At 38.1% G+C, this 24,834-nt stretch overlaps 2 protein-coding genes across 4 annotated transcripts in view; one reads left to right on the top strand and one right to left on the bottom strand.

Annotated features, from left to right (window-relative positions):
• Positions 1-1,024: 1,024 nt before the first annotated feature.
• Positions 1,025-2,837, bottom strand: helt (helt bHLH transcription factor). Its single transcript, XM_058641197.1, has 4 exons — positions 2,714-2,837; positions 2,091-2,195; positions 1,798-1,894; positions 1,025-1,588 (listed from the first exon to the last, which is right to left on the bottom strand). The coding sequence occupies exons 1-4, from the start codon at positions 2,738-2,740 to the stop codon at positions 1,122-1,124; spliced, it is 696 nt and encodes a 231-aa protein (XP_058497180.1). The 5' UTR covers positions 2,741-2,837; the 3' UTR covers positions 1,025-1,121.
• An 8,629-nt stretch (positions 2,838-11,466) lies between these two features.
• Positions 11,467-24,834, top strand: part of acsl1a (acyl-CoA synthetase long chain family member 1a) — a 24,539-nt gene continuing 11,171 nt past the window's right edge. For 2 of the 3 annotated variants that reach the window (XM_058640348.1, XM_058640346.1), the window contains exons 1-2: positions 11,467-11,622; positions 24,464-24,677. In XM_058640348.1, coding sequence (XP_058496331.1) covers positions 24,483-24,677 — 195 coding nt within the window. In that variant the 5' untranslated portion in view covers positions 11,467-11,622; positions 24,464-24,482. Of the gene's footprint in view, positions 11,623-19,656; positions 19,763-24,463; positions 24,678-24,834 lie in introns of those variants that run through there. The other variant, XM_058640349.1, reaches the window with a different exon arrangement.

Here is a 24,834-nt window from a genome sequence, read left to right as displayed (position 1 = left end):
CTCTTATCTAATTTAAGGTTTTAACATGGCTTTTAGAATCATGACAACTTATGTTGGGTATGTTGATATTTTTTGCAGTAGGGTGGAGTGAATAGGAAGTGGGCGGGAGGTAAGATAAAGCAATAACAACAATATAAACATGTGAAATATAGGATTTATCTTTTTTTCTTTTACTTCCTGTAATTGATACCTGACTTATATATTCCAGTTGTATCTGTCCCATATGTGTTGGACAAAATTAATAATAATAATAATGAAAAAAAAGTGGTCACAATAAACGTATATATATATATATATATATATATATATATATATATATTTATATTTATATATATATATATTTAGATATATATAATGAAAGTCTTATATATGAAAGATATATATATATGTATATCTTTCTATATCTTGATACATGGAAATATTAAAACTTTGCTTGACTTTCATTCTATTGTAGTGTTTTTCTCTAACTGAGATCCTAGAACTTCTAAAATCTACTCACAAATGAACATATTATTCTACTCCTGTTAATACTAAAGAGGTTATTTTCATCTATCAGCTACTTAAATTATTATTATTATTATTTTTTTAAATAAATGTAAATAATAAAAAGGGGTGTGGGGTTCATCAATGGTTTTGTTAAGTGTGGGGTTTGTTTAAGTGGCTCAGTGGAGCCAGGCTCATGTCTGCCCCCTGGAACCTGCTGTGTCACCCGTTAAACCCTAAGCAGTTCAGCCTTTAAACAGGTTTGTGGACCAGACTGAACAAAAGCTCTTTGGTCCATATCATTTTCAGCAGTGCCTCTGGCTCTATATAAACTGTAGGATATAAGATCTTGGCACCTTGTTTTCTATTATCTATTTTCATTCAACAAAATCGATCAGCCATAATTCGCCTATGATTGAAAATGTATTTGCACTTAGACTGTATTATGAATCAGTGTTGTGTGTCTTTGTTTGTCTTTGGAGACTTTTACGAGACTCAGACTGCCATTAACCACTAAAGAATTGTGACAAAATTAGCAGAATTTTAGTCAGAAATATTTATTCACAGTATTTACAGAAGCAGTTTCCATCATTCACATGTATATAAATAAAATAATAAGACAAGAGAGCAAAAATGATTTACATGGCGTGTTGCGCACTGTGCAAACTAAACGTGTTTGCGTGCGTGTGCCCGATGAAGTTGAAATAGTGGTGATCGAGTCCCTGCACCGGTGACAAATATCCACCGTGCTGTTGTGTGTGCGCAGAGAGTGGCACGGTTGGGTACGAGATGCCCGGGCTGCGTGCCGAGCTGTGCCAGGAGAAGTGTCCCGGTGGACTCTGCTGGTACACGGAGTCAGATGGACTGTGGCTCTGGTGCTCCGGAGACGAGTGCAACTGGCCGAGGTATTCAGATGGTTCTGGCAACGAGCCGAACACCGGCTCGGTGATCACACGGGACTTTGACTGTAAGAAGGCGAGGATCCGTGCGTACTTGATGTCTTTGGTTTCAGCTCTGTCCTCTGTGGTCAAGTAGTGCACCAGGTTCTTCATACACTCGTGGTATCCGTAATGGAAGTAGTTGGCAAACTCAGCCAGAAGTTCACCTGGAAATAACCAACGCAGCAGCGGTTGATACTCTATCCATTTCCAAACACGGTGCGTAAAAGTGGAAACTAATATAACAAACTAAAGCAAACTAAAATTAACTAAATTTCACAAACATACACATAATAAGCGATTTATCTGTAACCAACATTACATTTGAACGTCGGTGATTTGATGCGTAAAGGGGCTGCGTAAAAGGTTTACTGACCTTTTTCTCTCCCACGGGGGAAATCCGCTGAGTGCAGAGCTCGCAGATACTGCACTGTCATTTCTAAGATCTCAGCCTTCTCCAGTTTTCCAGAATTCTGGAAAAAAAAGATTTCACAGATAAAATTAATAACAGAACATTGAAAAATTAAACAAATGTTTAACAATAATAATAACTATGCGCAGAACTGTTAATAAATCATACACAACACGGGCCATTCTTTAAAAATTGTCAATACTTTTATAGTAGACTAATAATAAATTATGTTCATGAATATTACACATATCCATTACCTGTTTTGCCAGTGCCATTGGCACCGTTTTTCCCAGTTCATTAAGGCAGCGGTTAATACGGTCCCGTCTCCGTTTCTCAATGACTTTGTGAGAAATTGGAGTTCTCTGTAAAACAGGGAGATGTACAACATGAGCACCAGATATCGTATCAGCTGAAAACAAAGTTAACTGAATTAGGCAGCGGGGGAAAAAACACGGGGAAACGTCCGTGCATCTTAGAACAGTTTTGCGCGCCGCGCGCTGTGTTGCTCCAGAGCGCGCAGCGGACACCTGCGCTCCGGACAGTTTGTATAAATGTGAGTTCCCAGTCATCAAAGTTAACATATCATTGATCAAATTTAACACATTGTAACATAGTTAACCACTTTACTGTCACCAGATATTGCTTAAATGCCAGACTGGTTATTTCAAATGAATTGCGCGCATTAACGCGCGCCACAAGCAGGTGCAAAATAAAGCTCTGTTCCACTAGCGTAAAAATTACTTCAAACAGTAGTCCGATATTTTTTCTGTTACAGTGTAAAGTACAAAATCCAAATTTTCAACTTAAACATGTTTTAAAAAACCGTCATGTTGCAAATATTTCATTCCTCCAAACGCAGCGCGTATGCTGAGCGCATTACCTTTCTGTCTTTCATCTTCGATGCCATGGACGAATTTCTCCAAAACGTTTTAAAAAATGAGTTTAGCTTCAAGGTGCAGCGATGTGTTGCTCTGACATGAGATGGAGCAGACTGGAGTTTGAGTGGAAAACTAGTCCTTATAAAGGGATCCTCCAAGGGACTCTGGCATTCATGGTGTAAATTATTCCATGGGATTATAGCCATGCTTTGGATAAATGTGTGCATTTAGGATCAGTTAAAGAAATAGTAAAAATCTAAAGCCATGGGCTAGCAGGGGGGCAAACCTGCTTTGTTAATCCACGTGGCTGTTCAAAAGACACGTGATTACTTTTGGAATATTATTTGCATAGTAAGAACCAAAGCGGGAGACAAGAACTGGGCGTTGGGATCGCCTGATCCGGCGGGGCGCACTGTGCGCACTGAAAACAAAGCCGGCGAAAAAGAAACCCTCCTTCTTCCAACTCGCGTTTCTCACACGATCGCCTGTTTACAAATCCCAGCAAGCGATCTTAACTCTCATCCAAGCCCGGTCCGAGGTTTAAGGCCTGTCCAGTGTCATTAGAGTAATTAAGTAAGCCTTTAATAGGCTGTTCCGCCAAGTTCAGGGGAGATCTTTTGGAGACAGAGTCCCCCCGTTTGTTCTCGGCGTTTCTCACACGACTTGGTGACACGTCCATCTTTTATGAGAGATGGCAAGCTTTTTGTTTACTTTCTTTATTTTGTTGGACTCCTAGGCAGGTGTGTGATTAGCCCTGGCACACGAGCGTCGCCTGCGTCAAGGCCAGCGTCTCCAGCAGCCTCTGGCACACGAGGGTTACCCACCACTGGAGACTCTTTGGAGAGGCTCAATTTGTATCCTATTATCCTATAAGAAAATGTCTATTCACTCGAATGAATAGTTTCATTGGCCTAAATTTTAATAATGCTGTGAAAGAAAGGGAGAAATAAAGAAGAATGCAGCTGGTGTGAACGCGCATTATTCCCCGTCACCTGCAAGATGGATAGCCTGGAGACCCCTATTCATTTGCCTAATTTCGGTCAACTTAACAAACTTTGGAAGAAATTATACTGCCATTGTTATGAAGGGTGAAGCTTTCTGATCGAATTAACAGCATGTTTTGATCCGGTAAATGTCATTAGAAAGAAAGAAACAATCGCGTTTAAAGGGGCCTGGGTAATGCGCCAAGTGGAGACGCCAAAGCGCAAACTGCACAAAGGCTGCTGGTAAATGCCACAGGGGACTTTTGTACCCTCACATTGCTCAAGTTTTTCCCCCCCAAACAAAGGGCATTATTTTATACTTGAATACATTTCATACAACAATTGGCTGTTTTCTTCAAACATATTTTCACAGCAAGGTTAACAACAGATTGATTGTGTGCGCTCCGTCTCACAGATTCAAACGGCTCTCATGCGCCAAACACTTTGCTCCGACTCTTTTTTTATTATTATTTCACTGAGAACGTTTTAATCTCAGAACGTTCAATGTGCTTGGATATATTTGATCCCGCGGGTAATGTCGAAGAATAAAAAGCAGCTGAGGTTGATTTAAAAAAAAGACATCTAAAGCGTTTGGAGAGTGTTGAGAGCACCATGGAGAGAAAAGCGCGAGCGAGAGGGACGGGGGCATAAAATCCAATTACTTCACTGTGCACTGTTTAACACTTTTTATGTGTCTCTACTTTTAACTATACAGAGATTTAAGAAATAACTGAATTAAACACTGGAAGTTTTTGCTGACAGATTTTTGTAGCGCCGCGTGTTGCGTCACAACGAAACCAAAATGATGCGTCAGGATATTTGTTGGTCACATTTATTGCGCCACTTTAATGTGACGTGTATTCATCCATTGTGTGACATCTATCCGATGTGGTGACCAAATGGTTAATATGTGTCTATTTAAAAAAAAGAAAAAAGAAAATCACTTCTTATCTATATTTTTACCTCATCGTGTCTTATTTTATTCCAATTCAATGGTGTTTGAGAGTTTGACAGCTGCACAATAGATTTTTTCAAACATATATTTGTATAAAAACTGACATTAACTGCTTGAAATTCTGAATTAGACAGAGACTGCATGTCTGTATGACATTAAATATAATAATATGACACCATTTTGGTCATTGTATTATGTTTTATGCCTCATCCAGTGGTAGGAAATGTGATCTTATGGCAGGATGAGACTGGACAAAACGAGTGAGGGAGAAAAATGAAAATAAATAACACCATATGAAAAATAATCATTTAAAATCAGTGTGGAGAACTACAGTATGTGGACTGCAGTGATGTGGCATAGATACTGTAACTGTGTGTTTGTTGTTTTCCACAGCACCTGAACACAACAAAGACAATAATCCACTTTACTCTCAGTTTTGTCATTTTTGACACACGAAACGTTCTCTATAATCAAAAATAAACAAGTGAAATCATCCCTATATTTTTAATTTATTGTCTTAAACTTCAATAAGAATTCAATCCATTCAAATCCATGAGATGCACTGTCTGCTTTTTGTTTCAGATCTCCAGCGGTGCCATGTGTAACATCTGTACGCGAGAAACACAGACAAACCTCCTGCCACGCAGCCTAATTAGTGACAGCAGCTTCACGTGTATCAGCACTCTGCGTGGATCGTGTGTTGTCAAGCGCTGCGCTGTGACCCGTGGCGACCTCTGTGGGTCCCCGACACAATCCTTTGGCTTGGTGCGCCACCCTCAGCCTGAACTGCAGCAGTTCACACGGTCCCCAAAGAGCCCTCGTGGAAATAATCTGAGTTCAGTCTCCATGGTTCAGTAGATACAGGCAAAAAACAAAACAAAAAAAACCAAACAAACAGAGTACATTAAAATATTAGGGTTTTTCAAAAATAAAACCTATAAAGGACAGGTTTTGAATTCATATCACTAAAGATTATTGATTATTGCAGTACCTCATTGATGACAAACACTTTGCTATGACAAATAAAGTCAACGTTTTACCACTAACTAGCATTTACTGCCCCAAACTGACAGGTTCTGAAGATTTTTAGTAAGTAAAACACAGGGAAAAAAGTGAAAACTGCTCCCTCCTGTGGTGTATTATGGAAACTGCAGTCGTTTGATTGAAGACACAACAAGACGAAAAAAGAAAAGACAATTTATTATATAAATATAACTCTCCAAACTGTTCTGTTACATTACAGGTAACATTTGTGCACATAAATATGATTCTATAGTGAGCAACATCTATATATACCAGTAATATTATGGGTTTATGACTGAAAACTGTCGTCATTAGAGCCAGGATTCAGTATCAGTAACGCTTATGCCACAGCATTGTTTGTGTTTCTGTAATGGTTAATGCACCAGTTTGTAGAAGCTCTTTAACCAAAATGATATTTCTAAAGCTAAAATATGATTATTATTGTTATCCATGAATTTTCAAATTCACTGTTTTACAAAAACACAGCAGAAATAGTAAAAAAGCATTCTTATTTCTTGATTAAGATGTCAAATTATAGTTATTTACTTGCATTCCTAAACAGAAAAGTTAGTTTTAGTGGTTGAATGTTGTACTTGATTAATTTCTTCTGACTTCTCAGAGAAGAAGCCCATGAGCCAGATCAAATCTGGGTATAAAAAAGTGAATTCAGTTTGTTATTTGCCAAATAAATAACAATAGCATGTTTGTGAAAGCTTTCTAAAATACTTTTGTTTTCTCGTTTTTATGACAGGTGGTTTAATAAATCTGTTAACCACTGCATAAAGAAAATACACTATTTATGTCACACATTTTATAATTTTTGGCTTATAAACGTCTTACATCATAGTTTTTAGATATAAAACCTCCTCAATAGAAAAAATAAAACAAGGCACAATCATGATAATTTCAACTAAACCGTGCATTATACTGCTTGAACCTTGAGTCAATGACAACCACATTCTTCACAAAATAAAAGTAGACTTAACAAGTCTTTCAAAAAGTCAAAGTCCTTATAGTGTGCAACAGTCTTAGGCCACCATTAGATTTGTTGTTTTAGTGACGCCATAATGAGCACAGCAGAGGGGAAGTAATGACTTACATTTATTCACTTTACTGTAATTGAGTAGGTTTTCTGTGTACTTATACCTTTCAAAGTCATTTAAAAAAAAATGTGTGTTTTTTTATGTTTTACTTTGTCAGCACTTTTTTGTGTCTCCTTGACATTTTTGCACAACACAAGAAGGAACCCAACCTTGTTATAAAAGTAACTAACTTTTAAACACATTTTAAAGAAGCTATACCTTTTTTACTTTAACTTGAGTAAAATAAAAAACAATATATAAAAATAAAGTAAAATTTTATCAAAATAGTGGTACTTTTACTTGAGTAATATTTCAGGACTCCTTCCATCTCTGCCATACAGTATAATTATTTCCCAACCACTTCATTGGAACAAATCCAGAAAATACAGGAAGTGTGTATGCAGTTTGTAAAGTACAAATAAAAAGGAGTTAAAGTGTTAAAGTATTCAGGGTGACCTACCTTTACACCCTGGCTCTCTAAAACCTGGCCCTCTTTGTTAAGAGTGGAACCTAATTAATGTAACTGCAGTTATAAAACACATTCACAAGTAATAAGCAAAGGAATTGTAGTGGACTTGTTGTGGACTCCAGCTCACATTGGTATAGTGCAGGGGTCTTCAACCTGTGGCTCCTCAGGCCCTCTGCTGTGGCTCCCTAAAACTTTGACAAATATTATTATTGTTTTTATTTCAAAGCAAACACCTCTTATTCAGAGTTCAAGGCAATAAATTAATGTGTTTTGTCAACTAAAAATATGCGTCACATCCTTTGTCTACATTTGAAAACCTCTCCAAACCTGACAAACTAGTGTTAGAAATATGGAAAGCTATTCCCAGCACTTACAAGAAGAGTTACATGAGGAACGAACACACTTGGCGTCTGCTCCATCTTTGCATCCACATACAAAGAAGATTAGTACGTTAAAGAAAACTAATGAAATCACAAAAACTAAAATTGAAAAAACAAGTAGAAGTAAAAATGGAAAACTAGAGTTTAAAAAAAAGATAAACGTTTACAAAACAAACTAAAATTGTAGCGAACATGTGCTTGTAAATTTATTTCAGCCTTTAAGAGGTGTCTCACATTGTAAACGAAAAGAAATTGAAAACATTTCATTAACCCTAACCCACGTCATATGAACCATATGACGTGTATTTACTTTTTCTCTGCCTACAATTTTGAAAGGTTGTATTTTCATTCATAATGAAATGTTTTCAATTCGTTTTTGTTTACAATGTGAGACATGCAGGTTAAACATTACATTTATTATGTAGTTAATTGGGTTGAGTTGGTTCATCTAAGTGAATCAAACCTCCCGTTTTTTATTGGGGTTTATTGATGAGATTGAGCTCCTGAGACTCCTGGCTCATGAACAATGTGATTTTATTTATTATTATCTATGCTCACGTGTGTCTTTGGTCTATTGCCTATTTGATTTTTACCTTTCACACTAACTGCATCCAACCTAAGCGTTATGACGCACAATTTTAATTTCTTGTAGACTGTTATATTTGATTTAGAGATGGTGGTTCATTTGTCCTTGTACGTTTTTAAAATGGCATCTTTTGTTGGGTTTTTAAGACACACAATACTTATTATGACCTTTTTGCATCTTGCATACGCCATATTACAAAAAACTAAAACAAACACTAAAACTAATAAAAACTGAACTAAAACTGAGCATTTACAAAAATGAGCAAACCTGCTCTAAAAACTAATTCAAACTAACTAAAAAGTCAAAACTAGATAAAACTAAAACTGATGAAAAATCCCAATAACCTTGCACACAACACAGCTTTTCTTACGTATGAGTTCATAAACACTGCCTCGTTTATTTCAAAGTGGGTCACTTTTTATTTAATCAAATTTCCACACATAATGAAAGGACTCGAATATCTCGAGATTTCTGTGGTTTATTTCAAAATAAGCCTTTTGGTGTTTTCCTTTGGTAACAGGTAAAAACCTTTTTTGTAGTTCTTAAATTCCATGAATGCAAACAAACAAGTTATTTTATATCTATATATAAAACTTATTACATGATGCCATCTTCATGTTATGGGTCAAATATCATTTGTGGCTGTAGATTAATTATATTTGGGTGTAGACAGATGGGCAACCAGGACAACCAGGTGCCTGCACAGTTTTAATGGCTGACGAAGATTTGGCCTGCCTGAGACAGAATATGTGTGATTGTGTGTGAAAGACTGACAGAGAGAGACGGTTAAATAAAACAACAATCGTGCATGTTTTGTTTTCATAGGATAATATGTATCCATATGATCACGCCGTAAAATATCATTGAGTAAGCACTGGAATGAATGTGTATGCAACTGAATACATAATATTCATCATACGGTAAATTGGATAAAATGTTAATATGGTAGCCCTCCATATTATTTTTTACCCTTCAGGTAGCTCTCAGTCTCTAAAAGGTTGGCGACCCCTGTTCCAGAGGTTGCAGAGGTAAAGTGGGTAATGAACAAGTAGATAAACTTACCAAACAAGCTGTTGGGAAAGTAGAAAGAAAGCAAAATAAAGCGTTTCAAATGAGAAAGGAAAAGTACAGTGTGGAAGGAAATTATGGATGAGTGGCAGCAACTTTAGGCCACCATCAGATTAAGAATCAGCCGCAGTGACTTAAAAGGAAATCTGTATCATCATGGGGAAACTTTCAAAAGACAGATGAGACAGTACAGCACGTACTGAGAAAGAGCAGGGTGACAGGCTTGAGTGTGGTGGAATAGAACTATACAAAGTGGCTGTTCAACTTTCTTAGGATTGACAGGACTGAATAACTCCAGAGGATGGCAGTGGTGTGACTTCATGGTCAGGGGCACAAACTCAAACTCAAACCAACTGGGGGCCAGTGAGTGTCCAGTCTGGTCATGAGGGGGGAAACAAGTTCAACTAGAATCATCATCAAAATCATGACAAGGAGACACAAAAAAGTGCTGACAAAATTAAACACAATATCACATCATGATGATGGTCAGTCAGTCATCATCTACCGCTTTATCCTCTGCCAGAGGGTCGCGGGGGGTGCTGTGCCAATCTCAGCTACATCGGGCGATAGGCGGGGTACACCCTGGACAGTTCGCCAGTCCATCGCAGGGCCACACACAGATACAGACAAACAACCATTCACTCTCACACTCACTCCTATGGTCAATTTGGAGTGTCCAATTTACCTATCCCCACATTGCATGTTTTTGGACTGTGGGAGGAAGCCGGAGAGAACCCACGCACACACGGGGAGAACATGCAAACTCCATGCAGAAAGGCCCTTGTTCCAACCGGGGCTCGAACCCGGGTCTTCTCGCTGCAAGGCGAGAGTGCTAACCACTAGAACACCGTGTGACCCATATTGATGATGGTATTTTACAGAATTAAAAACTAAAGCTGTTGAGAAATGGAACGATACACATGCAGTTCACAAAAGAAAACATATTTATGATGCAAATTGAAATACAAAATCAAATAATAACATATGAACAACTTTAATAAAAACACTAATCATGCTCATATATGTGTCATTTTATATTAAACACATTTAAACGTGTGATACAACTTTAGGTATTATTATTATTATTATTATAATAGAAATATTGCTCACTGTTCAGGACAATAGCTAACAATCATAATTAGTATATTCTGTCTGTAATCTAGCTCAGAGGTCTCAAACCTGTGTATTAATTGTATTTGGCCCACCCTTTAATATGAAGTTATAATGAGAAGTGGCCATGAACTCCTTCACCTGCAGCTAGATTATAGACAGGATATAATATTAAATATGATTGTTAGCTGTTGTCATGAACAGTGAGCAATATTTTTATAATAACATTACCTAAGGTTAAATAAGGAATATTGTGATATCATTTTAAGATGATTTCCTAGTAATTTAACTTTTTTTTTTCTCATGACTGGACACTCATTGGCCCCCAGGTAGTTTGTGCTCATGACAATAGCTAAAAATCATATTTAGTATTATATGCTGTCTATAACTTAGCTACAGGTGAAGGAGGTTGTGTTTGCCACTTCTCATTATAACCTGATATTAAGGGGCGGGGCAAATTAAATCAAGTGTGGCCACAGGTTTGACACCTCTGATCCACAGTATATAAAGGACTCACAGACTGACTGAAATATTCTTCTTCACCACACATAAATTGGTCTATTTTCATAATTAACAGCATACATGCAACAAAGAAAGACATCAGCTCTAAAATAAAGTTATCCTAACTTGTAAATACATTACTGAAAGAAGACAACATCAGACAGTTGGTGATATATAACATCATGTGTGTAACCTGTTCATATTCATGGAGTTTGTAACGTCAATATAAAGCTAACTGACTATATGCCTGGTTTTCAATAAATATTAAATACATTTAAAAGTGTGACTCATATTCAACTTTATTATTATTATAAAATCATATTTAGAATTATTTTCTGTCTATAACCCAGCTACAGGTGAAGGAGGTTGTGGCCACTTCTCAATAGAACTTGATATTAAGGGGCGGGGCGAATAAAAGTGGGGGCCGCAGGCCACAGCTTTGAGACCTCCGCCTTAGAAGAAGAACAACAATAACAACAACAAACATACTTTATAGACACAACATTAAAGCCACGTCGTGTACAGTCTAAAAGGCTGCGTGTGTTTGTTTCATTTGATCCAGTGCATCCGCCCATGTCGTCACAGTACTGACCAATGGCAGCAGGTCTCTCAGACTCCGAGTCAATCAACGGGCTCTGTGATTGGCCGAGAGCTGCGGCAGCTCAACATCGTGCGTAGACAGAAGACACTTCTGTTCGGCTGCTGCCTCTTCTTCAACAACCAGGCTCGAGTGTGAGGATCTGTTGCTGCGCAGGTCAGTGGAAACGTGTGTCATTAAAAAAAAAAATGTTCACTGTTCACTGCTGTTTTTGTTTTTGGGATGGGATGACGCAGTTATTTATACATATATATATATATATACACACACACCTATAATACTGTATATATATATATATATATACATGCTTGTGTTGATGCCTTAAAATAGACCAGAGCAGAAACAGCGCCTGCATCTTTATTGCCCCAAAAGCCTAACTTTTGGTGTCTGTTATCACGCCTTATCTCTGTCTGTGGTCACATCAGCAGCGTGTTTCAGTGAACTGTGCGTTCATGACTCTGTGTCCGTCCATATCTACGAGAAACACGCGTGTATCGTGTATCGTGTGTGTGTGTAATGAAAGTGTCATCGGAAATAACATCAGACATGGACACGTAGCATCATTCTCCACTGATAAGACACCGCGTGTGTGTGTGTGTGTGTGTGATCTGATGCTTTGGTTTTTAAAGTTTGAATGTCTAATCTCCGCATAGAACTGTCGCTAATGTTTGTTCACGTGATAAGATGGTGACGATCAGGGGAAAAAAGAGGAACAATGTAACTGTACCATCAAGAGTAGATGTGGCGCTACCGATCTCTCTCTCTCTCCCCCTCTCTCTCTCTCTCTCTCTGTCTCTCTCTGGCTCATAAACACTGACATTATCGGGACCAGTAGTCGTCATGGAGACCAAAACCTGATTCTGAGCAACTGTTTAAGCTTATATGTTAATAATTGAATTGTGGTTAGGTTGGGCTACATGAATGGAAGTCAATGCAGTAAGTCTCCAGGAAATGAATGGAAGTCAATGCAATGTCAACCAAGTCATGTATGTCGAACATGTGCTTTGTGTGTGTGTGTACGTGTGGACCAATTGTCAAACAAACCTATCTTTGTGAGGACATTTTGGCTGCTCCACACAACTTAAAGTGTTTTGGGTTTTTTTTCCCCCAGGATTAAGACCTGATTTTGTGGTAAGGGTTAGGCATTTCAGTTGTGATGGTTAAGGTAAAGGTAAGGGACTAGGAAATGTATTATATCTATAAGTGTCCACACAAAGAATGTGTGTGTGTGTGTGTGTGACCGTGTGTGTGTGTGTGTGTGACCTGGGTCAGCAAGTTATAATGTCACACACTGTAAACACTGGTAGTTTTTCATTGACATATTCAGTGTTCTGCATTGGTTTCAGTGCCAGTATAATAACTAACTAACTAAGTTGATTGTTTGAGTTACGTCTAGTGGCAATGGCATTTGGGCCCTGGACAGATGAAAGTGATACAAATTAAAATTAAAATGAATTCAAATTTGGCTCGGCCCTCAACGTTATTTTTTGTTTCTCATGTGGCCCCTTGTGGAAAATAGTTGCCCACCCCTGCCTTAGAGGAAACGATATTCTCTGCTGTATAGAAAATGCTCCTCTCAATGATAGAAAATGATGTCCCTGTACAGGTAAACACAGAAATTATATACTAGTGGCGCCTGCTCCACCGGTGATCTTTGCCCCCGCCCTTCCAAATGTCAGTGCACGCCACTGCTGTTCATGCATTAAGAGTTTGGTCAGACGTAAGTCTACTGTTGTCTGCATTAAGTTTAAGGGAGACTTCTCAAAGACATCACTTACAACTAGAATTCCACACTAAGCACCACTTTAATACGGTAAATGTATCGTGATACAACATCATTATTGTCATAACTGTGTACATTCATGCAAAGGTTAGTTGACTCTGAGGGCTCATGACAGTTGGCTGTTAAATGTTGAGTTTTATTCAAATACTTTCTCCCTCAGGCTATATCATCTGACATATTGGTTTGTTCTCTGTCTCATCGTCTCTAATTTCAAGCAGTTCCACTTAGTGCTGCCTCTGGAGATTGTTCTGTTAGGTTGATGTTGGATGTTGTGTTTTCCTCTGTTACGTTTGTTTTCAGGGTGTGTTTGGTTTGCAGCGCCAGCTCGTTTGCCGTTGATGCGTTTGTTTTGGCTGTGTGTGACGATCCAGTCCTGCTGTAGGCTCTAGTATAACGTCAGGATATGTTCACTCAGTCACAGTCACAGTCAGCACATGGAGAGGCCTTTCTTCGTCTTCTTCTTCTTCTTTGTTGGATTGAGGAAGTGCCGCGTCTCCTGATGTGTGTGTTAGTGTTGGTGGTGGAGTAAAGTAGATTCTGTGTTTGAGTGAGGCGGAGCGGTTCACGGCTGTGCTTGGTACTGAAGACGCTCTTTTCCAAACATCCTCTCCAACAAGAATCTGTGGAATGTAGCTGAAGTTTAGTGTGGTGTTCTTCTGTCTGTTTTCTGCCCATTTAAACAATATTAAGGTCAAGAGAAATATATATATATATATATATATATATATATAAAAAACTACAAGGAAATGCTGTCTGGGTCACGGCGTGCAGTCACATGGGCAGTTGGTTGACAGCAATGGGATGGCAACAATTTGACTCTGTCGACACACTCGTCTTTTGCCTTTGAGTACAGGAGTAGCTTTCATTGGTGCAAACAGAGGGACACTTTGTGGTCTTGTGACTCGGGAGCAGATGGACGTCCTGTCATCATTCTGCTTTGGTCTGAAGCAGAGTGGCTTTGACTGAGGATTTGACTAAACAAACCAAATGTTTCTACTACATGATTCAGTAATGGAGACAACATGTTTGCCAGATTGTTAGAAAAGGAAAGTTGACCTTTTTTTTAGCTCATTCAGTCACTGGTGTACTTTTACTGAGTCGACCTCTTGTCTGTTAAGTAGTTTCTTAAGGCAAAAGCAGTCACCGACGTAAAACAGTACATTTTTTTCGCTGACATTTATGCTGTTAAAAAACTATATTGCACAACTGAATGTGTAACAGACATGCTATTGATTCTTTGACTTTGTAGAACTGACAAATTAAAAGGAATTGAAAGTACATTTGAGGCTGAAACTTTTTGCCTTAACATTATGATAGTGAAAGTGCACAGTGTAGGGGTGAAACAAAAACACCATCTGTATATGTTGGCACGCTATAAACATAGCTCACACGGCTACTGAGTCATGGTTTTTGCAGGAAACGTGGAAAGAATGAATTTCGTTTTTTCCAGCACAGAGGTCACACGTTCTTCCACATTCAAAACAATGAAGTGAACAGCATTCATCTATTGTGTTTTTTGTTATAACACCACACGCAGTACTGTACATTTACGTGACGTTTGAGAGCGATAAACAAACATTAACCTGAAATTGTACTAAACTGAATTTCTCAAAGTCTGACTAATGCAGATAATGCTAGAAGGAGTTTAGGGCTGAAACGATTCCTCGATGAATCGATTATTAATCCATTACTAAATTAATCGTCAACTATTTTCAAAATCAATTATTCGGTTTGAGTGTTTTCTAAAGAATTGAAACCGGTTTCTGTGATTTTTCAGCTCCTTTAATGTGAATAATGATAGTAGTTTAAACAATAAGTAAAACAGTGTTTTGTCTCAGTGTAATTTTACTTAGAGTTTTATTTGACCTGCAGTACGTCTGTCACGCTCACTGTAGAGCTGCAACTAACGATTATTTTCATAATCGATTAATCTGTCAATTATTTTCTCGATTAATCGTTTGGTCCATAAAATATCAGAAAACCTTAAAAAAATATTGATTGGTGTTGAAGAAAATATTCACATTTAAGAAGCTTCAACAATCAGAAATCTTGTTTTAATCATGAAAAAAACTTCAAACCGATTATCGATTATAAAAAATAGTTGTGGATTAATTTAGTAATCGATTAATAATCGATGAATTGTTTCAGCTCTAGTTCACTGCTACTGTGTTGGCAGCAGTCTGACGGGTGCGTGACCTTTGTTCCACTTCACAAATCCCATCCTCCCTCCCTCAGTCACTGTGTGACCATGTGACTGAGAGTGTGCAGTTTCATCATGGGGGTCAGGACCTGCGGTCAGACAGGGTTGAACCCGCACAGGCTTCGGCACCCGCCGCTTCCCAGTGACTTGTTGCTGCATGTCGTGCTCATGTTTTCACAACTTGCCTCAGGTACGTTTATCTGACTCATCCCAAGAAAAACTACCTCGGTGCCTCCTTACGCAAAAACTGGAATGGTGTCAAACTGGAATGTATTGAACCATCCCTTTTTGGATTCCATCCCTTCAGTATTGGTGAATTATCAGTGAGGCCATGGTCGCTGGATCCAATAAATCAATAACACATGAATTTCACATTTTTAGAAGTTAATTAAAAAGACAACAAGAGGAAGTTGTAGACAATCTTGAGGAATTCTATTCTTTTTTGACAGCAGCAGCATGTGTAACAGACACACATTAACAACAAGGATGTTTTCGAGCAGTGAATTACACATGTGCTGTAAAGAACAGTTGTTTTCATTATTTATTCATATTACTCTAACAGGGTCGTACTGCCACACAAACTCTTCCATTTACACGAAACTTGCCGTGCGCCGTGAAACCTGTTCAGCGCCGTTTCCTCTTACACTGGACAACACAACACACCCCAGCGTCTGGCTTTTGTCTCCAGTGGAAAAGGATACAGACACTTGCCATTCATTTCCAGGTCAAATGACTCAGCAGTGGTCACGGGTAATTGGAGAGCAAGACAACACGCTTTTGTGTATCTTTGTTTGAAGCGAGGAGCCCACGGTGTCCGAAAGGACGGAAACTTTTTGTCTTGTTGCGTATCACTCAAAATCGTCTGGTTACAGAATACATTTGTTGTTTTGATGTAAGTTAGATGTCCATGTAGTTGAATGTACTTTTTATTTCATGACAAAAGTCTCACTCAACCTTCACGTATCCTTGAAAAAGCTAAACGTTGTCAGTTAACAAAGAAAAGCAGTAAATCTCATCTTCACCTGACAACCTCTCATTCTCACAACAGCAGTTTCTCATTTCAAACCCCGATCCCTCTCCTAAATGGAATTAAAGTTTTTATCATCTATATCTTGTAAACTAAGACTAATGGTTTGTAACCACTGTAGGTGTTAAGGTGCTAGACTCACATTTCATATTACGTCACACCAGATACATTTATATCACTCTTTACATGTTTGGACTTGTCTTTGAATGTTGGATTCGAGGGAAAACACCCTTTCACATTCTGCCCTGACCACATGAGCACTGCTTCACAGACATTCTGTGCCAAACTCGGGGGGGGGGGGGGAGAAAAATAAATGATCATCCTTTTCAGCATAATTGAAATAGAATCCTGCACATTATTTAAGCTCTGTTTCCAGCCTATGTCTGACCCAGATTAGGAGAACTAGGCTAAGATGCAGTGAATCATGGTCAATTTCCATTATCGTGTAATCATGAGTGGAGAGCAAACATTAATATTTCACATGAAAATCCTGTCTACCTTACAACATGCAGTCCTAGTGATTTATTCGTGTCGTGTCACAATGGGAAGTCACATCTCTCCTCGTGATTTATAATGATCTTTTTAAAAATGCATTATTTTTCCCAAACACATACATGTATCCTGCTGTATGTTCCTAATGATCTAACAATTGATATTGGTTTGGTTGGGATAATCATGATGGGATGTCTTTTTAGCTGATACTGTATGTGTACACATCCCTGCAGGGGAAAGGTCACTATTCCAGCTTTGTAATTACTGAAGACACTGCAAATTAATATCAAGTTATAACTCATTATTTTCTGCTTTATGTTTTTGTTTTATCAATAGAGTCATATATATACTGTATACGTTTATAACTATTTAACGTTCCATATAAAAAACACCTTTATTTTGTAATTATGTGAAACGTCATCGTAAATATTATTATTTTTTAATATATATTACTTTTTCTGAAAAAATTGGACTTTTTTTTCACTTGACCGTCCTCCTACTGACCAAACACTCAGTGACCCTGAGGTCATTTGAGTTTGAGACTCCCACAGTTAAATCATCCGGGGCAAGACAGTGTTTGGTCAGTGTTACGCTAAATGAAATGGTGAATCAATAAGCAGTCTCTCACCATATTGAATAAACTCATTGGTGTTAATTCTCGCAGCAGCAAATCAAAGACATCCGTCTGCACAAAATTGGATTAGAGTTTGTGTCTGAAGGCTCCGTGTGCTAATGCTCTGGTGGTAATGAGCTCCACACACCATTATCAGCTCAGCGCCACACACACACTGCTCTGTGTTTTTAGAGGACGAGGAAGAAGAACATTTCTGAGAGGAACTCAAATGTGAGAGACTAGCCTTCATGTACCGTAACTTCCTGGCTGTGGTTTGTCAGTCGTGTGTTGCCACACTCACTGCACGCTGCTGCCAACTTATCATCATGCTTTGTTACGTGTCAAATGCACCGGCTGCCCTTTCCCCCTCTTTTTTTTTTTTTCCACTGTCTTGCGTGTGCTGGGGTGTGGGGTGACCGGAGAGCTTGCTCTGCCATTGGCTTGTCATCCTCCCAGGCCAAGTATGGAGAGTCGAGGTGGTGCTAGTGGTGGTGGAGGGTTGTTGGAGGACCTTATGCTTCTAACCGCTCTCCACTAAGTATGACACCAGTGGCATGTGACTGACACAGTGAAAGTGCAACTGCTAAACATGTTTTCACTCTCATTGTTTTTTTGTTTTTTTTTCACTCAAAAAGTCAATACAGATTCCAAATATTTGTGTAACAAACTTAATATAACAGAAAATAATCAGCAATTCATAATACAAAAAATACCTCCTGACCTTTGTAAAACACAGAGTAAACAGGTTGTAATTCAATTATTAAATAAAACCATGACAATATACTACAGTTTGTCAAATATTAAATATTTAATATTTAAAATTATTAATATTATTCGTCCAATCGCAGGATTATTGTTGGGTTATATCAGGCTTTTGCATCAATATAAATAATAGCTATTATCTTTATAGCAATAATAATATTTTTTGTTGTTATTTATTTGGCAAATAACAAACTGAATGCACCTTTTTATACCTACATTTCATATCATTCATGTTTCATAGCCATTCACCCGCTGCCGGCACAGCCGTCAGGAGCAACGTGGGATTAAGTATATTGCCCAAGGACACATCGGCATGTAGACTAACGTGCCGAGAATCAAACCCACAACCTTCGAGTTGAAAGACAACTCCCTCTACCACTGAGCTACCATCCCTCACCACCACATGTCAGCAGCGCAAGACAAGGTTTCTGTTTCACGACATGACACAATATATTCACAGCTGGTTAAACTCCACTCACTCCCAGGCTTGTCACTCATTACATATGTAAATCCACATCTTCAATAAAACAGTTTAGCCACGTATTTTCTAGCACTTTTCACTCGTCGTCAGTGGAAATACGATGTGGATTTGGACGATTGACTGTAAAATGATAACCTTTCATACAATTTAGTGTAACATCACTATAAAAAAATTGGGGCATTTGTCGAGATAACAATCGTGTGCAAAGCTCACAGACAGCTGTAATTAGCATCTGTGCATGATATTATCGGCATGGTGTCGTTATCGGCAGATATTGGCTTTAAAATTCATTATCGTATATCAGCAATAACACCAAATCTGCCGTTATATGACTACAACAGCAGGCTAAATAAGCTGCTACCTCCTTGACTCCTCTACAACTGTTTTGTGTTTGTTTATTTTGCTGAGTGAAGAAAGTGTATATCTATGGCAACATGAGTATCGGCCCAAGCACTCCCAATATATCGGCAATATCGTAAATAGCATAATCCTTTGTGAAATATTTATCAGAAGTTTCACAATAATGTGTCATTCTATTATTAATAATCATGCGACATTGAATCACTCAGATCAGCACGTATTTCTCCATGAAATTGACTCTATGAAATCAGATTTGCATTTGCAGCCATTTGTTCTGTTTTGAACTCTTCATTTTGAACTGTTTCATGTATTGTGTTTTCGTTTGGCTGAAATGCTCAGTGTTTTCAGCAGAAACCTGCTTGTTGAACGGCTCTCTGTGTGGCTGGCGGCGTCGTCTGCGTCTGTGTTTCTGTTTGAAGGGGGCGTGTTTCTGCTATTCATAGTTGTGAGAACCTCGGAGGTTTATCAGAGGTCAGTGTGAGTCCTGCTAATAGAAGCTACCGAGGCACGCGGTCATTCAGACAAACCACAGCAGCTTTGGACACTAATTCTATATTTCTCACACACCCCCCGGAATTGTGAGTATAGAGATTTATCTTATCTCAGTTTCTCAGTGTAGTGTTATGTATTTACACATAACTGGTAATTCATCTCACATTTCACTGCTTTTTAAGAATGTCTTTGAGAGTCTGTCTACTAAAATTGGGTCTAGTGGCTAAATTGTGGACATGTTGCATATATGTATATGTATATATGTATATATATATACATATATACATATATATGTATATATACATACGTATATGTATGTGTGTAAATATAGTTATATACTCAAGAAAGAGTACTGAAATATTCTACTCAAGTAAAAGGACCACTATTTTAATAAACTCTTACTTAAGTACTGGTCTAAAAATGTACTCAAGTTAAAGTAGCTTGTTTAAAATGTACTCAGAGTAAAAGTTACTTTTTTTTAACAAGGTTGTAGTTCTTTCTTGTGTCATGAAAAAGGGTCAAGGGGACACAAATCTCAGATTAATTGTTTTAAATTAAAGGCAAATATGTACAAATCAAAGTGCTGACAAAATAAAATATATACACACATGATGTGTCAGACAAAATGGGTCAAAGGTCACAAATGCTTTAACTTCTTCTATCAGGGACCTTAATTAACACCAATTCATCTGTCCTCATCATTCACTGCCAAAGTTTCCAATTCTGAATGTATTTATTTTTAATTCAGGACATTTTTTTTTACTCAGTAATGGATGTTATTGAAAATGTAGCAAAGTACATTATTTCCAAAAAAGTTAAATTACAAATAGACAAAGTAAACAAAAAACTACTCAATAACAGTAACGCAAGAAAATGTAATTCATTGCTTTCCACCTTTTTCTCTCTCTATATATACACACATATATATATATATACATATATATGTATATATATATATACATATATACATATATATATATGTATCCAGTATATACATTTCCCATTGAAGGTGAATTGAGTAACTGAATCAAAGAACTTTGTCTAATCCTGCTGCTGCTGTGTCACTTGATGCAAATAAACTAAAAGGATTAACAATAATCTCATTTAAAATCAATTTATTGTGAATGAAGTTTAAATTATAAACCAGTGAATTCTAAGCAGCTTGTGTGGCAGCTTTTCTACACTACACTACACTACACTCTGACCCAGCTGGCACCAGTCAAAAGTGTCATGAGTGCGACATTAATAATAGAAGTAGGTGAGAAGTCAATTATTATGTATTATTAACATGGTGGTTGTTCTTTACCTATAGAGACCTTTCAATTTAGAGGTCAGGGGAGGTTGAACCTTCCTGACTGATAGCAAATGAAGATGAGAAAAGGAAACACTAAATGTGAGTGAGTGATTAAACCACATTTTTAGTTAGATATAGTTTACTGTTTATTTATTTTTTATTTTTTTAAGTTTTTGCCCCTGCGACAAAACTAAAAAAAGCGAGACATTTGGTTGAATTCTGACCACGATGTGACTGTCTTAGTATCCTACACTAGAGACAGATAGTACATCTAACGCTTAAAAGACCGGAGTTCCGACACACTGAGCTCATTGCATAAACATCCTGACCCACAAACCTTCAGTGCTCTTCAGAAACGTGTGTGTAGCATTCAGTCTTGTGTCCTTGTATCTCCTTGGAGGCTTGTGATGAGAAAAATATGCGTGGAGTCATGTTTCCTTCCTGGGCCGTTGTTTCCAAGTGCACAGCTGTTGAATAGAATAGCACATACATGTATCTACCTTTATACACGGCATGTGGAAGTGCTGAACAGTCACACACACATGCTTTGTCTTTGAGACGCTTGTTTTTACAACTGTTTCAACATGAAGGCGTTTAAAATAACAATGTTTAATTTAATCTTTTTTTTATTTGACAGGTTTGATGCTCACCTTATAACTTTGACTAATATTATTACTAATAATATTATCTTACTAACAGAATGTTACATATTTTCTCCAACACACTTGGAGGGGAAAGGTGTTATCAGTGCTGTGTTAAGGGTCATTTTTACCTTACCTTATTCTGAAATGACTATAAAAAAGTAAAACCATAACTTTAATATGAACACATTTATAAAACTCCTTCTTCTGTCTCTACCTCACCTCCCTCTCCTCTGTCCCCCATTTTTCCTTTCACCCCAACCTGTCGAGATAGATGGCCGCACATCTTTGAGTCTGGCTCTGTCAGCATTGTTTCTTCTTCCTGTTAAAAGGAAGTTTTTTCTTTCCACTGATGATCCTCCTCTTCTCTCTATGATGTTGTAAAGGTTTCTGCCTTAATATGTCCAGTGCCTTGAGATAATGTATGTTGTGATTTGGCGCTATACAAATAAAAATTGAATTGAAAACTGAAATATCACATTGGCACAACTATTTGGACCTTGAAATTTGACTCAGGTGTTTTATCATGTCATATTTGAGATGTTTCTATGATTGTGTGGAAGCACAGATCTGTACAAGGCCATTGTCTCCTGACCTGGAGGTTCCCAAGACCACTGTGTCCTTAATTTTGTAATGGAAGAACCCAGATGCTAAGCCATTGAGCAATAAGGGATGAAGGGCCTTAATTAAGGATATTACTGATGGTGATGCTGGCTGAGCTCCACAGGGATTCACAGCCTAGACTTTGTTTGGGTCATTGTCTTTTTGCCTTTCAGTTGTCCTGTATTCTAAGTCGGGACTTTTCCATATATATCTAGATATATATACAGTATATACATTCCTTTGCTTCATTCACCTAGATATAACTGATAGAAATCTGTCACAGCAATGAAGAAGTGTTTATTCTTGGATATAATTTATGAAATCTTAGCTCAGAGCGCTCAGGACCTCAGACTGGACTGAAGTGAACTCTTATAGCACACAGCCAAAACAATGCAGGAGTGACTTAGGGACAACTCTGATTGTCTTCAAGTGGCCAAAGTCACAGTCCTGATTTAAACTTTATGGAACATCTGTGGAAAAAAACGTTCACTGACAGTGTCAACCTGACAGAGTTTATGTGTTCACTCATTCCCCAAGAGATGGAGGCTGTAATCTCTGCTGAAGGTGCATCAATATTCAATGCTTAACAAATGTATTAGACCACCACCCAAAAAAACCCCAGAAAAAATAGTAAAGCACATTAGTATTTCTCGATTTAGATGTCAAATTATAGTTATTTACTTACATTCCCGAACAGAAAAGTTAGTTTGATTCATGTCTGACTTCTCAGAGAAGAAGCCCAGTGAGACTGACTCACATTTGGGTATAAAAAGGTCAATTCAGTTTGTTACTTGACAAATATTTCTGATTTCTACGACAGGTGGTCTAATAAAGTAGTTCAGCCTTGTATGTGAAGTGTAAACTGTGACGATACAGTTGTAAATCCGTGTGTGTTTGTGTTGTGTAAACATCCTAAACTGTCTTCGGTTAGCTGGACCACATCCAACCATGACTAGAGCGACTTGACACATGAAACACTTTACTCTTATATCTGTTAATATAGATGTTGAAACTCCACAGGCCAAATACTGAAATCCAGGTTAAAATAAAGTGGTGGATCATCTCAAAAAGTCCAAACACTTTGTCCTAAAGGATTGAAGGAGGAACTTTATATTCATATTTGACATTTTTATGCAAAATGTCTGTTGAGAAAATAGTCTACTGATAGTCTTACCAATGCAGCTCTACTTCATGCAATTTTCAAATTCTTACTCTAACTGTGTCAACATCAAAGAGAACAAAGATAATTAGTACATTTCCTGTAAATCTAAATGTGGAAACTGTGGTTCCTCTTCTGTTTGAGTGTGATCTCATGAAATGACCAAACGGGGAGTTGTTTACTGACAAACTACTACATCCTGCTGCTACATGACCACATCCTTAAACACGTCCGTAGTGACAACATTGGAACACAGGACATTGTATATACAGAGGCTATAAGAATGTGCAATATAGAGTGTCTTATATCCTTTTTTTGATGACATTTTTCTTCTTCTTTTCACCAACTATATAAACACCTAAGCAAAAAGTACTCAACATTTTTAAACTCGGATTGAATTTGTTTGATTTAGCTGACTATGACATCCACAAAAACGGAGATCAAACAGTTTTCAAAGTTTGAAATTGTAAAAACATTTATTCCTACACAGTAAGAAAGAGAAACATATTATAACAGTGTCTAAGAAACCATAAAAAACAAATTACTAAGTAAATTTCGAGGGCGATATACCCTGGAGAGATCTCCAGTCCATCACAGGGCCACATAGAGTAGAATTTGTATCCAATTTACCTAATCCCCATATTGCATGTTTCTGGATTGTGGGAGGAAGCTGGAGAACCCAGAGAAAGCCACACACACACAGGGAGAACATGCAAACTCCATGCAGAATGGCTCTTGTTCCAACCGGGTCGCAAACTCAGGTCTTCTTGCTGCAAAGGCAAGAGCGCTAACCACTACACCAACCATGTGGCCTCTATGCATGTCGCTTAAAAAACCTGTCCAGAACAGACAAAGGGGCATTTTACCAAGGGTGCACCTGCCGCATGGATCTGTGCCATGTGATCACCAAGGGTCAACAAAACACATGACCTCATATGGACTCAAATAACAGTTTTCACAGTCTTTCTCAGAGTAGTCTGACTTATTAAGATAAAGCTGCAGATTTTAGAGTATTAACATGCAGTCCACCTAATGTAGAATTATACAGCAATGCTAAGAGTAAAAGTTTCCCGTCTTTGTTTCCCTGCAGGGTCAGTGCAGAAAAAGTCATGCAGGCTCAGGATGTCCTGAGACAGCTGCGCATTCCCGAGCTGGACGATGTTCGCCACCTCATGCGTGTACTGCCAACCAACGCGCTCATGGGTGTTGGCGCTTTTGCCGCCATCACCACCTACTGGTTCGCCTCCCGTCCAAAGGCTCTCAAAGCTCCGTGCGATCTTGGTATGCAGTCAGTGGAAATGCCAGTAAGTGATTTCCGATTCTGACGTTGTATCGAATGTCCGAAACGGAACAAAAGAAAACAAGATGTCTCTTCCCCCTCCACTTTTGTGCAATGATGTGCATTATGGGCAGCAACTGAAGCGTGAAGGATACTGCAGATCTCACTCATGTGGAATGTTA

This window comes from Solea solea, chromosome 10 (genome assembly GCF_958295425.1).
Source record: "Solea solea chromosome 10, fSolSol10.1, whole genome shotgun sequence".
NCBI classification, from domain to species: domain Eukaryota; kingdom Metazoa; phylum Chordata; class Actinopteri; order Pleuronectiformes; family Soleidae; genus Solea; species Solea solea.
This window is presented reverse-complemented; position numbering and strand designations above follow the sequence as displayed.